This window comes from Myzus persicae, unplaced genomic scaffold, assembly GCF_001856785.1.
Source record: "Myzus persicae strain clone G006 unplaced genomic scaffold, MPER_G0061.0, whole genome shotgun sequence".
In the NCBI taxonomy this organism is placed as follows: Eukaryota; Metazoa; Arthropoda; class Insecta; order Hemiptera; family Aphididae; genus Myzus; species Myzus persicae.
In genome coordinates, this window is record NW_019103933.1 from 674,160 (window position 1) to 692,729 (window position 18,570).

Genomic DNA, 18,570 nt, shown 5'->3' on the forward strand with positions numbered 1-18,570 from the left:
ATTCATTTTTCATATAGTATATAATAATGTATAGACAGAATCATGGGCGGGTACACATGTAAGTTCCCTCACGAAAAACTTACATTTGTAAGTAAGTTCCATCAACAACAAAAAAATCAAAGGTAATTATCCGTCAATCAAGAATTTAATTGAAGCTAAAATATACCAATATGTATTTTCCCAAGCGGCGATAAAATTAAATGCATTACTTTTTATCCAGACTTATCTTTATTATCTATAGGCCATAATAATTTGAGTTAGTATGGACATTTTATTGAATTCAGTACTCGTTCATTATTAGCAGAGTTAACATTTAAATATTTTATGTTACAATCATTGAATATATAGAGACGCCCTATCATAAATTAGTATTATGAATCATGTGAAGCAAAACTCTATGGTTACAATTTATAAAAATATACGTAGTTCATTACATGTTAAGTGAAAAGGGAAAATTCTCCCTGCAATAAGTGCCGTGCTAAATGTTACACAGATAATGAAAAATTAGTTGAAAATAAAAATACGTGTTTTGTACATGCCCACCAGGAAGAAACTACTTGAAATCGTCAAATTTTTATTACATATTATATGGACTAGGTACAATTAAAAAATGGATTGGTTTTTTATGCAATATAAAAACAAACTAATTTTAACCACATCAACTATGTTTGAGTTGTCAGTTATAAGTCTGAATAAAGAGGGAAGGAAGTTTGTATTTGGTACAATTGTTTTTCGTGTGGGAACTTAACATACCCAGAGATAATTTTTACTTGTTATACCTCTTATGGAAACTTACATGCTCCCTAAATAAGCCTAAATGCTGATAATAACAATTTATCTAATGTTATTTTTGTATCACACTCGAGCAGTACTTTTTATGTCAATAAATAAAACTATGTCATAATATGTCTAAGAATAGTTTATTTTACCTACCAATTATATTTATATTATTATTTATATTTACTTAATTTGGTAGGTATAGGTAGTAGGTAGAACCACTAAACCAGTACCATAGTTAGTATACAATACTAGCAGGTTACAATTAAATCCAATATATACATTCAACCCAATTATTGTCCATATGTACAGACATCTAATTTGTTGTTTTATAAATGCAAATAAGCATTATACATTTTTCGTTGGTACATTCAAATATATTATTATTATAAACTGAAAAAAAATGGTTAATTTAAAATATTTAAACATATTGTCATAATATTTATGGTACTAAGGAACTATATTGGTTTACCAATAGCCACTACTCAGAGTTCAAAAGCGCGTTGAACGTTTCTCGCACGTTATATAGTTTAAATAAAACGATACAAAATAATATTATGTCATATGAATATATGATGATGTTAGTTTATAGATTTAGAAATTTAGAATATTTTTAAATTTTCATTCATTCAATAAATAATATAATAATTTAATATTATTGGTGAGGAATATTATTGAAATAAACTTATACATGAATCAAACAAAACTGTTTTTTTGTTTTTGTTTTTTTAAATTCCTTAGCAATGTTCTATGGTATAGGTATGCATATTGTTATTACCCATTTTTAAAACACCCGACTACAGTAATTACATAAAATTAATGCAACGCACAGCATTTTAATACAAATTCAGGCGTCAATGAATGAAGCAATATTTCTATTAACATGATATATGTATTGTCATTTTTTTTTTTATATTATATACTACTAACTACTGTCACCTCAGCACAAAACTGCCCTCAGTCTTTTATACGTATTCGCCAAACAACTATCATCGTGAAATGTGCGGGTTCTACAACAACTAATATATTTTAATTTATGAAATAATTTTTTTAATTTTTAAAAATATATGTGTTAAATTATTTTTATTAAATACATCTGATAGTCTATGGAGTATTGAAGTGTTAATTATTATGAGTTGTATTTGAAATAAATCCACACCAACGCCAAATTAATTCATCAATATTACAGGTTAGAAATATTCTAAATGCAAATATTGTAGGTGTAATTTAATATAGTTCGTTCGTCCACATAGGTATGGGAATGTCCAATACCAATTCTTCCACATTAAAATTGCTGTATGAAAACAATATGCCGTTTTGGAAAAGAAAATGCTTTATTTTATTAATATTAATTTCAACAACTTTCCTCGGTTTATTAACATTTTACGCTGTAAACGATATTTTCAATCAAGGTACGTCCTATAACACTTTAAAATACTATATATATATAGTATTAAATATTAATATTAACTGACATTTTATTATAAATGAGGATTTCAATGTTTCAGGTAGGCATCTAAATACTGGTAATAATTTAAACAGACCATTACGATCACCGCTCAAGATCGAGAATCTAGTTAAATCAGAGAGTTCTAGCACAATACCTTATGCAACGCAACCATATAATAATAGTCATTTTCAGACAGATTCAGATAACGTTCATGTACAAAATATATCCGTCAAGTGTGAAATAAATAACAGATTAACAAATCTTATGTATGAAATTAAAAGACTTAACAACAGTTTAAATCGATTAGATGTTCAGTTTAATAGAGATAAACGGGGTTTGCGTGAAGAAACAACGATTGTTGACTGTGTGCAAATGAAGGGGAAATTCAATGAAATCTACGAGGACATACATCGGATATCTGAATCATTATCAACAGTTGATGATAATGGCATATGTCGTTGTAAATGTCCATTAGACACTAACACGACTACCGGCACAACAACAAAAGTCTCATATTTAACCAAAATACCATTTGATCAAACAACATTCACACCGATAAATGTAAATGAACATGCACCTGGTACGGGTGAAAAAACGAAACAATCAAAAAAAATTATTTTTTCTAAGTACACGCCTCAAAGTGTAACCAATCAATTAAATAGTGTTTCCGATTACGAAATCATTACTACAACATCGAACGAAGAAACTGCCTTCACTACTATGTTATCATCAACACTTGGAGGTATCACTACCCAGGAAGGCACCGATAGAACTGTCGACACAAAAGGTGACCTGTCGCCGGAAATGTCTAATGCGGTAACTAATATAGTTAATCGCGAAGATGGTACTAAAACAACTGTCGGACCACAAATAATATATCTTACAGATATTATAACCAATGATGATGAAAACACACAAACACATATTACTTACGATATGTCAACAAGTTCAACAGATATTATGGATCCAAACGAAACTATTGGAACGACAGAATTAAATAACGATAGAACAACCACTACACAAGCAAAGAACTATTCGAATAAAGACATTATTTTAAACTCTACAGCTGAAAATGAAAATATTTCCGAGTCAACTACAGAAATACTGGGATCTGAAAACAATCATAGCATTACATATATTATAAAAAAAAATTCAGAATCACTGTATGAAAATGATAATATTTTTAAATCAACTACAGATGCATCAACATCTGACAACACATATGATATAACTTATATTACAGAAAATACTTGGGAATCGTCATCGGAAAATGAAAATATTTCAGGATCGACTACAGAAATATCAGAATTTGACATAAGTCATAACAGAACACATTATGTTATAGAAAAAACTATACAATCGACATCTGAAAATGAAAATACTTCAGAATTGACTACAGAAATATCAGAACTTGACAAAAATTATTCGGAAACGTATGTTACAGAAAAAACTTCAGAATCGACATCCAAAATTGAAAATATTACAGGATCGATTACAAAATCATCAAGCTCCAATGACAATAATAATTTTAGTAATACCAGAGTTACTGATGGAACGGTCGATTCGATATTTGAAAACAAAACAGAAACGCCTGTTCCTAATAAAAATACGACTAAAGCAATTGTAAGTGAAAGAACTTCGTCGGAAGACCGCGGTGAAAAACATTACGATAAACCGAAAAACGGACAAGACACTGATCAATCGACAACTGTAATAGGCAACACTAGCACAGAAAACGTAAACCGTTTGATGCCGAATAACAGCAGGAACGACGACTTGGACGACAAAAGTACCCTGCAACAGCCTGAAGTGATACAACAAGTACAACTGAAACCGTATCCAATATGCTTTTACCCAGCACCGTGTTCACCAAACATAGTGAATTATCAACAAATTAGTGAGCTGCAAGACTCGAGTAAAAGTGCAATACAGTATACGGCACAGTCGCTGGCTACGTATAAAAGAAAACCACCCGTCGCCACTGTAATTCAAAACGATTACCCGGTGTTGTTGATTTGTCGAACGGACGTGATTTGCTCGGTCGCCGATTTCGCGGGACAATCGAACAGGTTGCACTGCATGTATTCCGTGAACGTAAACAAAAACAGTGAAAATACTTCGAACCAAGCGATAAAAAAACACTATAACAGCACGAAAAACGCAGCCGCGGTGACGAGCGTCAAGACCGCTGCAAGAAACAACGACGACATTTTAACGGGTAATAACATATATATAAACAAATAATTCCACCTAATATCGTATACTTGGCTATTACCCAATAATAATGTAACATAATAACTTTATAAAACGATTGTCGAACTAATCGACGGCTTGTTTGGTCCGCAGGTAATCTCGATTGTCCGTCGAATACGTTTCCGTGTGTGGACAATTCCGGGTGTGTGGACAACGAAAACTGGTGCGACGGCCGAATCCATTGCAATGACGCGAGTGATGAAAGCCAATGTAACTGTAAACAACGAATAGACAAAGACAAATTGTGTGACGGATATTACGACTGTCCGAGTGGAGAAGACGAATTGGGTTGTTTCGGTAATGCACATGTATACAGCACTATAATTCCTAACAATTAATATTACAAACCTTATCGTGTCCATATTATGTGTCCAGTAAAATAAATATTGCACATAATATATTAACATAATAACTGTTATTTTAAATTTGAATTTTGTTTGAATTATTTATTTAATAAATTCAAATTCAAATATGTACACGATACATAATATGTATGTAATTTTATATGCCTATAGGTTGTAACAACGAAACGTTTAGTTGTGGCGATTGGGATATTGTTTCACAGCGTTCCAGCTGTTTCGAAAGAAAAAATCGCTGTGATTACGTAAAAAACTGCCCTAACGGCCGAGACGAAGACGAATGCACTTTGTTATCTAGACACCTAGAAAATCCGAATCAAGTATGTTTCAATGAAATTTTTTTTTTAAACAAAACATACATTATTTAAAAAAGTGATTATAATTTAATTTAATTTTTAACATTAATGTTATATAAGCTACTAATTTATTCGCATCGCATATAATTTATTTATTTTATTTGTTTATTTATTAAGTTGTTCTTCTAGCACTTAAAAAATAATAAAATACATAGGCACGGTTGATATTGCTATAAACATTAGAATTTCTAATTTGACAAAAGCACGGAAATTTGGAAATTATTTTGGAAAAAATATTCAATTTTTCAATATTATTTTTATCGTCCGTACTTTGCAGTATCGACTATAACTTCTAAACTAGAAAACAATCATTTTGATTTCAACTATTGAAGAGACTTTATAGTAGGATAAAAAAGAGAGTTCAAGAGCCTGATCCCTGATCCTCTTATCATTTATTGTTGGAGTGATAAGATGATCAGGGATCAGGCTCTTGAACTTTCCTTTTTATCTGACTCTTAATTTTAAAACATATTTATTTAACAAAATTGTTAAGCAATTGTTTATGTATTATCTACTATCAGTATTATGATTTTAATATTTTTATTATTATTATTATTATTATTATTATTAGGTATCTATTATAGTATTACCTTACATCGAACTAATAATTTATAAATTAAATAGGTAAATAAAAAGAAGAAAAGTAGGTAGCCGCTGTACTGTAATACCTAATAATTTATAATATACCTACCTTAACATTTTAAATCTCCACAAAAAATATTTTTTAATAACTATAAAATAACTAAAATTGTTATTCTTTGTTTGGATATATAATAGCGCCCTGATTTTTACATAAAATGACTATACAAATAATGAGTGAATATATTTGTTAAATTTTTGGTTTCAAGATTGCAACTTATAAGAAACTTTGTATTCGATTTTCAAGCATTGGCTCGAAAAATTTAATATTTTTTCCAAAATAATTTCTAAATTTCCGTGCTTTTGTCAAATTAGAAATTCTAATGTTTATACCAATATCAACCGTGCCTATGTATTTTATTATTTTTTAAGTACTAGAAGAACAACTTAATAAATAAACAAATAAAATAAATAAATATTGTATTGACAATTATGGAAAAAAAACTCAAAATATTTTTTATTACACATTCGTATGATAAATAGATCAAAAAGATGTACTCACGATTATTCGTTTTTGAATTACACAACAAAAACAAAACAGATAATTTGAATTTTAAATAGTAAGCCCAAAATGTTTTCGAATTTGAAATCTTCACTTCTACATTCTAAGAATTAAATAATTACAAGCAATTGTAGTTAGTTATAATTATATTAGAATTTAGAATACAATGTTGAATATTGGTATAATTACATTTTAATATTTAAAAACGAAAATAATTATTATAAGCTTGATTTATAAAAAGAAGAAGGTATAAATAAATATTTTAAATACTATGCTTATAAAAAAATTTGTAGAATACCTTATATAATATACCCACTTAAAAAATAACTCTGTAAAATTAAATCTCTTATTAAATATTTATAATAGTATTACATTTATACACATGCGATGTTATAACTTATACCCTTTGTGCTTTATACATATTAGATATTTTTCATTTCATATTCGTCCGGTTATCTGCACCATAATTGGAAAGGAAATTGGTACCCAATGTGTGATAACGATCAAATCAACACGTGGGCGGAAAAAGCGTGTACGGTTGAATCTGGAGAAATATCCAAGTAAATTGTTTAGCTACCTATATGACAATAAACTCTTCCATTGTAGTTAAAATTTATGTTTTAAATAAAAATATTTGGTTTAATTATTAGGCCAAATAAAGTACAGTATATGAATGAGTTGACTACTTATAACGGGCCGTATATCAATATCGACGGAAATAATCAAATTATATTATCAAACGAATGCAATCACCAAGGAATCTTTGTCGAATGTGAACCAGAAATGTGTGGCATACGTTCTGATCTGAAATTTAACAAAAACATTGATCCCGATAGACTGAGAAGAAGTTCACCTTTGGAATCATCGAATAACATCACCTCACGCTTTACGAGATCGAAGGACGCTAGGGTAGTTGGAGGCATCGCCAGTAACCCTGGCGCGTGGCCGTGGCTCATTGCACTTTACCAGGATGGCATATTCCATTGTGGTGGTGTTATATTAAGTGATCAATGGGTGTTGACAGCAGCTCACTGCGTTAATCAGTAAGGACCGAACTTCATACCTATACAAGATTATCATCATTACATTATTGTTATATATTTAGTTTAATTAGCGAATTAATTTTTTCCAATTGTTTGTGATACTTAGGTATAAGAAGCATTTTTATGAAGTGCAAGCCGGAATTTTACGAAGATTTTCGTTTTCGCCCATGGAACAATCGAGAATTGTAACTCACGCAATAATCCACACTCAATATAGTAGATCGACGATGGAAAACGATTTGGCCGTGCTAAGATTAGACCGCAGTTTGGAATTTAACCGTTGGATTCGACCAGTGTGTTTGCCCGATAATAAATTGAGCTGGATTCCATTCCCGGGAACAATGTGTACAGCTGTTGGTTGGGGAGCTACGGTTGAACACGGACCAGACCGTAAGTCGAACAAAGTGGCGTGAGCCGTGAGGCAATCGACTGTGTTTTTTATTTATATTTTTATTATTTAGCCGACAACATGCGAGAAGTAGAAGTACCGATTCTTGCCGAGTGCACACATAAATCTGATATAGAGGGTAAAGAAATTTGTGCCGGATATTTGAATGGTGGCCACGATACTTGCCAGGGAGATAGTGGAGGTCCACTGCTTTGCAGAGAGCCCAACAATCTAAATAAATGGTATGTGGCCGGCATAGTTAGCCACGGCGAAGGATGTGCGAGACCTATGGAACCCGGAGTATACACTAGAGTCGCGTTGTACATGGATTGGATTTTTAAAGCTACTGGTAAGTTAAAAATAGATTAAATCGTGTTATATGTTTTGAACAATTTCTATATTTTTGTCAATATGCAATATTCACTTTTTCCAATTCAATTAAACGTTTCGTTTCAGAAGAGAACAATTTGCCACAAGACAGTCCACTACAATATTGTCCAGGAATCCGATGCAAAACCGGAAAACAATGTATTCCCACCAAACGTCAATGTGACAAATATGTGGACTGTATGAACGCGGAAGACGAACAAAATTGTGATTACACTGGTTCTCAGTATCAAGTGAACTTATATCGGTCGAGAAACACTGACCACAGCAATTTAAAGTACAGTAAATTAAAAAGTGCTGGACAGCCACTGCGAGATTTTAATGTCAATTTCACCATGAGTACTCCAAAAAAGACAACAACAACGGTAGCGTCTGTAAGAACAGACATAACACCATTACCAAAATATGATAATATCAGCGGTAATCTCCGGGACAGAGACGTTGTTAAAAACGAAACTAGAATGACCGTAGCGGTTGTCAATGAAAAAATCAATAGTAATAATATCACTAGACTAAACGATACGGTTCTCAATGCCTTGAGTCAACTTTTCGACAACCAGTTTTCCGAAAAAACGTTCAGCTGTAAAAGGTAAAACATGGAAACGGGGCCAAAAATAATCGGTTCTGGAACCAAAAACTATATCACCACACGATATTATATTATATTCCTACAGAAACCGAAAGTCCTGAGTAAAAAAATATCAGTAGTTCTTTCATCTAAAAATATATTTAAAACAAAATAATATGTTATCAACATACTCTTGATACCTAGGTACTTATAACAATTTTTATGAATATTTTCACTATATAATTTTTTTTTGCTTTAATTGATCAATTAAGCAGTATTATGCCTAGTAATAAAGGAATCTAAAAAAACAATAAACCGTAACCAGAATCTCCACTATCTACAGAGACCAATGTTAACCATTAAAATCGAAACCCAGAGCTGATTATTTTTTTTAAAAAGTTCGACAAAAATGGACTTAAAAATAATACTTAAATTATTAGTATAATCTTAAAACTCATCCGATAATTTTTCCAGAATTACTCAAGTGGTGTTGTCTAACCACCGTTGCGACGGCACAGTGGACTGCGAGGACGGGACGGACGAAGAAGCCTGCGACTGCAAGACGAGACTGACGAACATGTTCAATTCGTCGGCCATTTGCGACGGTCTCGTAGATTGTCACAACGGCTTGGACGAGGCCGATTGCGTTACGCCCAAGTGCAAGACTGACGAGACCGCTTGCGGCTGGCCGATAAAATGCGTAAAAAAAAGCGAGTGGTGCGACGGGCACGTGAACTGCATTGACGGCGTTGACGAGAAATACTGCGGTAATTATAACAACTATATCTATAAATGATAATAGTCGAAAGTTGGAAAATTTATCACATTATTATTATTATTGTCTGTCCGTTTCGATTTTTCAGTGGCGATCACGAACGGCACAACAGCTGTAACGTCGGATGCGACCGGTCGGCCGACGTTACGACAATCTGGCATGGTCGCCGTGAACCGCAACGGCGTCTGGAGGGTGATGTGCATCAAAGACGATGCGGTTGTTAAGATCGCACACGACACTTGTTCCGACCTAGGTTACTCGTACGTACTCACTAAATATTATTATGTACAATAAATATAGATGATTTAATATTATAATAAAACGGCGAGGCTTGAGCATTGAAACCAAACCGAAAAATAAAACGATACCAAGTTATTGTGTTAGAACCGGAATCTCATTAAAGCCGTTATTTAATTATTTGTGGACTAAACCCTAGGTATATTCCGAGATATATTTTTGGCTGTTACATGTTTACTTAAGTTTTATAAATCCCAGAAACCTCATTCCTGCAGCATTTGTATATTTAAAAAATAAAACAAATTCAGTAATTTCTCGTTAAAATATTGTAGGTACATCGTACGCATGTAGGTACATAATATTTATATATCTATAAGCTATAAATAATATGTACCTACATAAATATGTACAAGATTTCAATCCAAATCACCCAGTGACATAAAATACTGAAATTTAATAAAAATAAATACATTTTATAACCCTAGTAGGTGTATGTATAAATGTATATTGTAAAGTACTTATAAATAAATATAAATATAAATAATAAAAATAAATTATTAATATTAATATTTTATTTTTAATTATAAATTATCAATATTTTAATTTTAGAAAATGGTGAATAGGTATATGGTATAGTACTCCAATTTAAAATTAATTGAACTTACCTATATGAATTAATTTACGAAACCGTAACTGAAATCGAATATCCCGTTATAAGTCAAACCTATAAAATCACTGAAATCGTTAGTCCCTATACTCCCTATATGTTTCGATCCGAATAAGTGCAATAATAAAATAATCTTGACTCACGTATTAAGGGCCCAATCAATAAATTCGGCGGTTTACTTATTTGATTTGGGTTGTATAATTTCATCGGACTCGATTTCGTTCTAAAAGCCCACGTTATTGTCGTTATTCTCAGTCACTCGGAACGCCACGCCAAGAGAATGTCGTGGAACAGTGCTCTGCCTTTGAAAACGAACCGGTTGAAGATCACTGACGCGTGCGAAGGGCTCTTCGTGGAATGCAGCGGCAGGAAGACGGTGGACGAGAAACGGTACTATTGGCACGCCGACGTCGTAGTGGACGGTACACTCGTTCAGTCCGGAGTACTACTGAAGGACTCTTGGGTGCTTGTCAAGAGGACAGGTTTAAAGTGAGCTGCACGCACGACAAACGGACGACGGAAATCAGTTCCGAATCACAAATAATGTCTCTCGGTGTTGATTGTTTTTTTTTTATTTTTAAAGTTTAAACAAGTCGTACGTCACGGCAGTGTTGGGCGGCAGCGCGTACTCGGTCATCTGGATCAAGTCGCCGTACGAACAGATCGTCCGGGTCGACGGGATCAGAGAAGTTCCCGATACAGATTTCGATTTGCTTCATTTGGCTCGTCCAGCAACCGTGAGCAGAGGAGTGGCCCCGTTGAAAGTTTTGCCGTTCCAGCCGTCGCCCTGGCCGAACGGTACTTGCTACGCGATCGGCTACACGAACAACCAGCACGGCAATAAGACCGAAGTAGCTTTCCTTCGGCCAGATACCGGACAGTGCGACGACCCTAACGAGTTGTGCTTTACAGTGTCACAAACTCCCCGATCGTGTTCAGTAAGTGCATACAGCTATTAACCATAATTGGCCCTTGAGGTTGTGATTATATACTAGGTGAATCCATATTACACTGTAATAATTAGTAGATAATAGGTAACTAATAAGTAATAACTAATTTCCAAGTTTCGTATATACTTAACTCGCACAAGATTTTCAAAGTACGTAGGTAACGTTTATACCTAATTAATTTTTCTATTTTACTGTTGGACCACAAAAATGTTAAATATGATAATCAATTAACAAATTAAATAAGAGAAAAAATTACTGAAAAAGCAAAAAATATTTTAAGTTGAGTTTTCGAATATGAATTGAAATTATTACCTTATTTGTGTGTATAAAAAAGTGGGAAATTAATTTGTTAAGCAAATGATGCATATTAGTATATTTATTACATAAATGTACACAATAACAACTACAGTAAAGACTTAAATATGGTAAAGGATCGGGGATCTAAACCCCCTTAATTACGTCTATGCACTGCAGCAAGATGTATTATGTGAGTGTAGGTATTTATTTGATACAATACTATTTGGGTCTTTCAAAGACTTATTACAGAATATAAACTAGGCTATAAGTGATCTACTTGATTTCAGAACGGAAAAAATATGTCTCACGTGACTGCGGTTATCTGTGAATCAAATTACGGTTTGTTTTTGGCCGCACCATCGATTCAGCCCGACATGAACCTATGCGATCGTAACGTGCGAATCCGGCTGCCCATGGCTGAATGTCTGATGAACAAAATCGAAGAAATCACTGGTAAATAATACACATATGTATCTAATATAAACAGCTGCCTCCAATGCCACTCGTAATATTGTAATAATATAATAAAATATGAGATCGCAGGATTTTTTTTGCACTAATAATTGAAACACTGAAACAGTTTAAGTAGGTGCAATATTATGCATCATATTATAGGTAATTACTAATTACTTATATTATAAGGTGTATATCTAAATAATTAAAAAATTTGTCTTTGAAATTATATTTAAACAATATGTCATATCTTCCAGATACACCCTGACTGACCCTGTACATCATTTATAGATAGGTACATCAATGCAACTTGGTTGTCACAAACCGAACTTAACGTGATCCCTGCCATTTTTATCACACGCGACATTTGAAAGATCCTGTATATTATGATATGTTCGTTAATGTTTCGTGTGTACATTTTTATGTTTTTTAGATGAAAGCATGAAAACGACACCCGTCCCTTTTTGTGGTGGAAAACGCTGTGAGCTCGGCGAGTGCGTCCCGTGGGAAAGAGTTTGTGACGGAATACCGGATTGTCGTGACGAACAAGACGAAACGATTAAAATGTGCCAACAGCGAACCGAGAAATGCAAAACCAACGACACTTTGTGCAGTAATAAATTATACTTACATAAATTATATAATTCAGTATGAAGGATCCAGTGTGGGGGCGAGGGGATGATGGGCAAATGCACTATAACAACAATTATCTTAACTATTACTCGAGTATTTCTTAATTTAGGTATTAATTTGGTAATTACTAATTAGTTGGTAATGTAACTTATCGCTTAATAATCCTACAAAGAAGTATTTACATTGTTAATTTTATAACAGTACTGACAACATTTAAGAGAATGACCAGCCAATGATTTTTTGTAAAAAAGCACTTTAACGCAGATCCTTCTATTAGAAAAGTGTTGTGAAAATAAGGCATTTATTATTAAAATGCAAAATAGCAAATACTTTGGAAGAGGCAGCATATAAACTTTTTCCTTTAAATATAATTGTGACAAAATAATAAGAATTTATTTTAGGGTTAGACGATTACAGCAGTATGTCTGTATAATTAAAAAAAACTAGACTTGTTGAAAAACAATGAGAAATATTAGGTACACGAGTGTACTCGTATAAAATGCCAAATTATAAAAAAATATTATATGAATAACGATCGGAATGCGTCGATAACGTTAATTCACACAATTTTGATTTTAATTCTAAAGTACAAAAACACAAAAATGTGTGCTGTTTTTGGATTCATCAGGTATTGAACTATTCATTAAATTTTTTAAGAATTAGTTAAGTCAAAAATATGTTATTCGCTTTCGATACATACTGATATAAGTGATAATAATAAATGTAAGTATACTATTATGGCACTTAAATACTAAATATACCGATAGGCAGAGGTACTGTACTGCAAGTGTCTGCAAGTTGCAACAATGAATGCAATATGCCAATATATAATTTACAAAAATTTAAATATACAACCATTCTATATAGTATGCGACGTGGGCAGTTTTCGTTGCACCAACGGCAAATGTGTGGAGAAAACTGCATTTTGCGATGGACTCAACAACTGCGGAGACGGAACCGATGAACCAAAGACGTGTGAGAAAAACACGTGCGTGGACTATCTAAAGCTCACGGCCCCGGAAAGATTATGTGACGGACGTTGGGATTGTTTGGACAAGACGGACGAAGAGTTCGCGAACTGTCCCGGTTACTGCAACAGAACGAACGTTTATCACTGTCAATCGTGAGTAACATAAAACATACAAACATAAAATAAGTGTAACTGCAATGAATGTAACACACTAATATGGATATTGCATACATGAATAATTTAACTAGAAAAAGGTTTTATATACGCGTCTCTCGTCTGTCCGTAGATCGAACAAATGTATATCATCGGAATTCGTGTGCGACGGCGAAGAAGATTGTCCCGAATCCGACGACGAAGCCGAATGCATTGGCTTAATCACTCCAGCTGGAAAAAAGTATGACTGAGCACTAGTTGCTACATACTATATACTATAATTATTTACTGTTATTATATCGTCCTATTTAATACAGGTGTTTTCACGTAACATAATAATTATGTAGGTACATGATACAAAAACATGTACTCGCAAATTATTGTACAATTATAATACATTTTCCACTCACTTTTATTAAAAATTAATGATTCATTTATGTGAGAAATCTTGGATGAAAAATTACAATTTGACAAGTTAAATTATGAATGATAAATAATATGAATATAAAATATTTAACAACAATTTACGGAATAGAAAGCTGAGTCCAGTGTCCAGACGATCTAGCAGGTCTACATAAAAGAAAAACCACATATGTGAAGGGTCTAGAATTCTTTAAAACTTGTGTGCCCCCAAATATTTTGGTCTAGTTGCGCCTATGAGCTGGATAGATTTCTTCTATACACTATTCTTACAAATAATTAGACATGAGGCATAGATAATACTATTGCGTAATTCGCAAAGGTCGGGATTTGATTTAATTCAGCGAGATACATCACTTGCTTACACAATACACATACACACACAGTATCAATATATTATGATTTATTATATTGTCATTAAATCATTATATATACCTACGTTACACTACGTCTCGCAGACCTACCTAACGAAAAAGTTAGGATCTTGCTGTTTTCCGGATACCTAGTTATATTAAATTCTACCTTTAACAACTGTTAAAATACTCTACAGTATTTATTTGTATAATGTATTGATCAAAATATTGAATTTATCATTTTATTTAACTCTGTGTAGTGTGTGGTAGATATAGTATGACTGTAGTGTGCTAGTGTAGTTGTGACTTTATAAACTATATTAAAAATTAACAAATCTTAAGTAATAGGTACATTGGTGTTAATGTACTATAATAGTAGGTCCATCAATCATCATTAATCATCAATACCTAGTTGCTTGTGCACACAGTACTTAATTTTAATTCAAACATAATATTATTTTTTACATGATTATGAGACTTTATGTAATACCTACTTGCATTCACTGTCGTTTCCGTTAGTTGAAACTTCCATAATAGGATATCTCATGGTCCACTTGAAAAACAAATCGTATTTTAGAGAAATTCTTTAAATATAAATGAAAAAAACGGTGGCAAGCGTCTGTAGGTTGAAAATCTTCACCTGCACAAAGCCGTTTAGAAACACGTTCCGAAAATGTCAGCCCGCTGTAATAATATTGCATCACGGACCCTGCACTTGCAGTTGGGGCTAATGCTATACGTCTATGTATATACTCTATGGGTGGGGGGAGGTGTATCATAATATTATGTTGTTATCGTGTACCTCTACCTAGGTACAGCACTACAACAGTGATACCTATAGTAAATATGATTAATGGCTATATTAGTATGTTTCTTACCGTGTTTCACGTTTGTGCTGTAGAAACGAAGGAATATTGGCGGTAAGGTCGTACGGGCACTGGCACGAGCAGTGCATAACCGAGGACTACACAGACATCGATTACCATTCGCTGTGCAGAGCACTGGGATTCAGGCATGCGGTGGGCATAAAAAAGGCGGCCGGCACCGGTGTGGACTTCGAGAACTTCATGGTCGTCCAACTGAACGCCGGCACGGACGTCACCATCCGGTCGGCAACCAAAGACATCTTACAGCGGCGGACCAACCACGCGTGCACCGCCACGTACGTGATGTGTTCGAGTACGTAGCTCGGCTACGACGACATTACGACAAGATATAATTAACTATGATATTATCTAATATTTTATTATATTAAATGTATATTATTTACTTACTGTTGTATACACGCACATATATATTGCATATTATATTATATTACCTATATATATACCTACTTAATACATTATAATATAGGTATTAAGTAACAGGAATTCTAGTTGTATAGATTATAATATAAGATAATCATGAATGTATCAATGTTTGAACCTCAGAATTGAACGTTGCACGAAGAGTGCAAAGCAAACATATTTAATTATATAATATAGACATTGTGTTCTCTGACGAAAAAAAATTAAAATGTGTTTTACATAAACATGGATCAATTATTTTTACAACAAGACCAATAAGTATTCTAAATTCAATGCTGCCTGCAGGCGTGTATGGTATTCTATTGACTTCAATGTCGATATGCATAATAATTTTTTTTTTTCATTGAACTTAAGCCCGGCGACTAAGGCCATAAACTGTTATAGGGGTTATTAACTGTAATAGGTTATGGTAGGTTGTTTTTATGATTGTTAGCCGTTAGGGTTGTCACGGTAGGTAGCAAACACGTGTATGTGTGGCAAGGTTTTTAACTACTACGAACCCGGATGGTCATCCATCCGGGAGCTAGTAGTTGTGGCCGTTACTTACTCCCAGTCGCATTCCGCGACTGGTAGCAGCCAACACGCCACGCCAAGCCACATGCATAATAATATATTAGGCGTTGAAGTATTATGGTTTATATTATTATTGTATAGGTTTACAGGTGTACATGTATCTTATGGTCAATACCAATTATAGTAAGTATCGATATTACTATAAAAATGTTCCATTGTTATATATGAAGTGTAAGTAGGTACTTGGTAAAGTATAGGTATTAAGTACCTAGTTAGTAAACAGTAGTCTAAAATGTATTAGTACACAATCTTAAATCCATAGTGCACATTTCCAGCTTCGGACTACACACTTTATATCGGAACTCACTAAAAAATAGGGGCTGGAACCTAGGTAAGCTTTCTTACAATATTTCAATTTTTATGTACTCTTAAATACCTGCTTAAAATTGATGAGAAATAAATAGAGAATTGTTTTACCTTTAAGTTTGATAATAAAGGTCAAATCACGACATATCTCAACAAATCGGAGAAGCGCTAAGACCTGACACCCAATCAATCTCCAACATCCTAATGTTTATAAAAGAAATTCAGCTATACAACCTTATGTAAGCCCTTAATTCCACAATGTAGATATAATATTGTAATTGTAACTAATTTTAAATTACTGTAAATTTGTAAACTAATGGCCACAGATTTTATATAAGATCAATAAAAAAAAAAAAGGTCAAATCTCTATAATATTATTGTCTATATTATATAATAATTTTTAAGGTTTCATATTTGAATAAATTAAATTAAAAAATAGAAAAATATTATTCACCCAACTACCCATAAAGAATTCTTTCATTTTTTAACCAGATTTTGTTTTTTCTCCAACTCCAGCGAACATTGTTATTCTATCAGTTACAACTTTCTTGATATATTTTTGTTAGTAATTGCCGATGAGATGAGAAAACCCATCGATCCAACCTTCACAAGCATTGTTAGTTCTAAGGGGAATTTTTGTGGGGTGGGGAGGGGGAGCTTTATTTCATGTTGATATATCTTATTATACTTAATCTGTAGAAAGTATAGCAAAGTTAACAATATTATCTAAGCTAAATCTTTATTGTAGCATGTAAAATTAAATGACATGATGGAAAAAGCTTGACGAAATGATGACATATTAATATGATCAAATACCTACTCAGTTTTTAGTGAATATTTAATAGTTAATCAAAAATCAAGCACCTCAGTAAATATTTTTAATGAATCAAGGTCAACAATCATATTAAATTTGAATGAAGAATGAGATCAGTATTGACTGTATTTTACACATATAGGTGCAGAGAAAATATGATTTAGTAGCTAAAATATTAAAATTAATTAAAATAAAGAAAATATAAAGTGTAATTTTTTTTTTTTTGGGCATATTTAACTTTAGTGCTCTATGCACTATAGTCATTTTATCGTCCTTATTTTTCCCATAAAAATGCTTTTTCAGAAACATTTTTCTAATTAATTTACATAACACCAATATAACATTAACAATAATTTAACCTTACATTTTTAGAAGGTCACCCCCACCCAATTAATGCCTATCGATAGTTCTATGCAGATTTGTTGATAGAATTGTATGAACATGTTATTCCAACTTTCATAAATGTACCTCCTAAATAATTATCACTAAGATGCTGTAGTGGGCTTTTATATATAATACCGCACAACCTAATAATATGTGCAGATTGAATGTTTTCTCATCAAATTTTTTAAAAAAAATCACTAAAAATCTTGTACTTTCTCTTACTTTACTATCAAAATGAAAAAGAAATTATTGTTATCAACTTATTTCATAAAAATTATTATTGTTAAATATGAAAGATTAAAATGTATGATAGGACAAGTCATAATTTAGGTAACTTAGTTATTGTGGTAAAGTTTTGATATATTATAACAGAAAGCCCTAAGACAATACTAGAATATTCAGATATAACATATTTAAATAAGATTAACATTCAGATACTATAAAATAAAATAGAATTGTTAAAAAAAATAAAATTTCTTTTTGCATTCCCACAAATAGTTTGAGTAAATTATTTCATATTTATAACAATATATATGTCGTGTTCTTTTCTCCATCG

At 32.5% G+C, this 18,570-nt stretch overlaps 1 protein-coding gene across 2 annotated transcripts; it reads left to right on the forward strand.

The window, feature by feature from the left end:
- Window positions 1-1,737: 1,737 nt before the first annotated feature.
- On the forward strand, window positions 1,738-15,942 carry LOC111036547 (serine protease nudel). Of its 2 annotated transcripts, none has more exons than XM_022318601.1 (19): window positions 1,738-1,966; window positions 2,031-2,189; window positions 2,286-4,445; window positions 4,574-4,777; window positions 4,996-5,159; window positions 6,763-6,896; window positions 6,987-7,379; window positions 7,486-7,769; window positions 7,841-8,116; window positions 8,224-8,743; window positions 9,197-9,489; window positions 9,586-9,757; window positions 10,657-10,890; window positions 10,985-11,339; window positions 11,936-12,101; window positions 12,535-12,714; window positions 13,602-13,857; window positions 13,991-14,098; window positions 15,532-15,942. In XM_022318601.1, exons 2-19 carry the CDS (start codon window positions 2,033-2,035, stop codon window positions 15,815-15,817), a joined length of 6,342 nt encoding a protein of 2,113 aa, XP_022174293.1. In that variant the 5' UTR covers window positions 1,738-1,966; window positions 2,031-2,032; the 3' UTR covers window positions 15,818-15,942. The 2 variants fall into 2 exon arrangements, with proteins under 2 accessions (XP_022174293.1, XP_022174294.1); XM_022318602.1 differs by having other exon boundaries at window positions 8,227-8,743.
- The last annotated feature ends 2,628 nt before the right edge of the window (window positions 15,943-18,570 follow it).

Coding starts and splice junctions, on each gene's coding strand:
- LOC111036547 (XM_022318601.1), top strand. CDS start 2,033: ATGGGAATGTCCAATACCAATTCTTCCACATTAAAATTGCTGTATGAA. Junction 6,897..6,986: donor GAATCTGGAGAAATATCCAA/GTAAATTGTTTA, acceptor TTTAATTATTAG/GCCAAATAAAGTACAGTATA. Junction 9,758..10,656: donor TGTTCCGACCTAGGTTACTC/GTACGTACTCAC, acceptor CGTTATTCTCAG/TCACTCGGAACGCCACGCCA.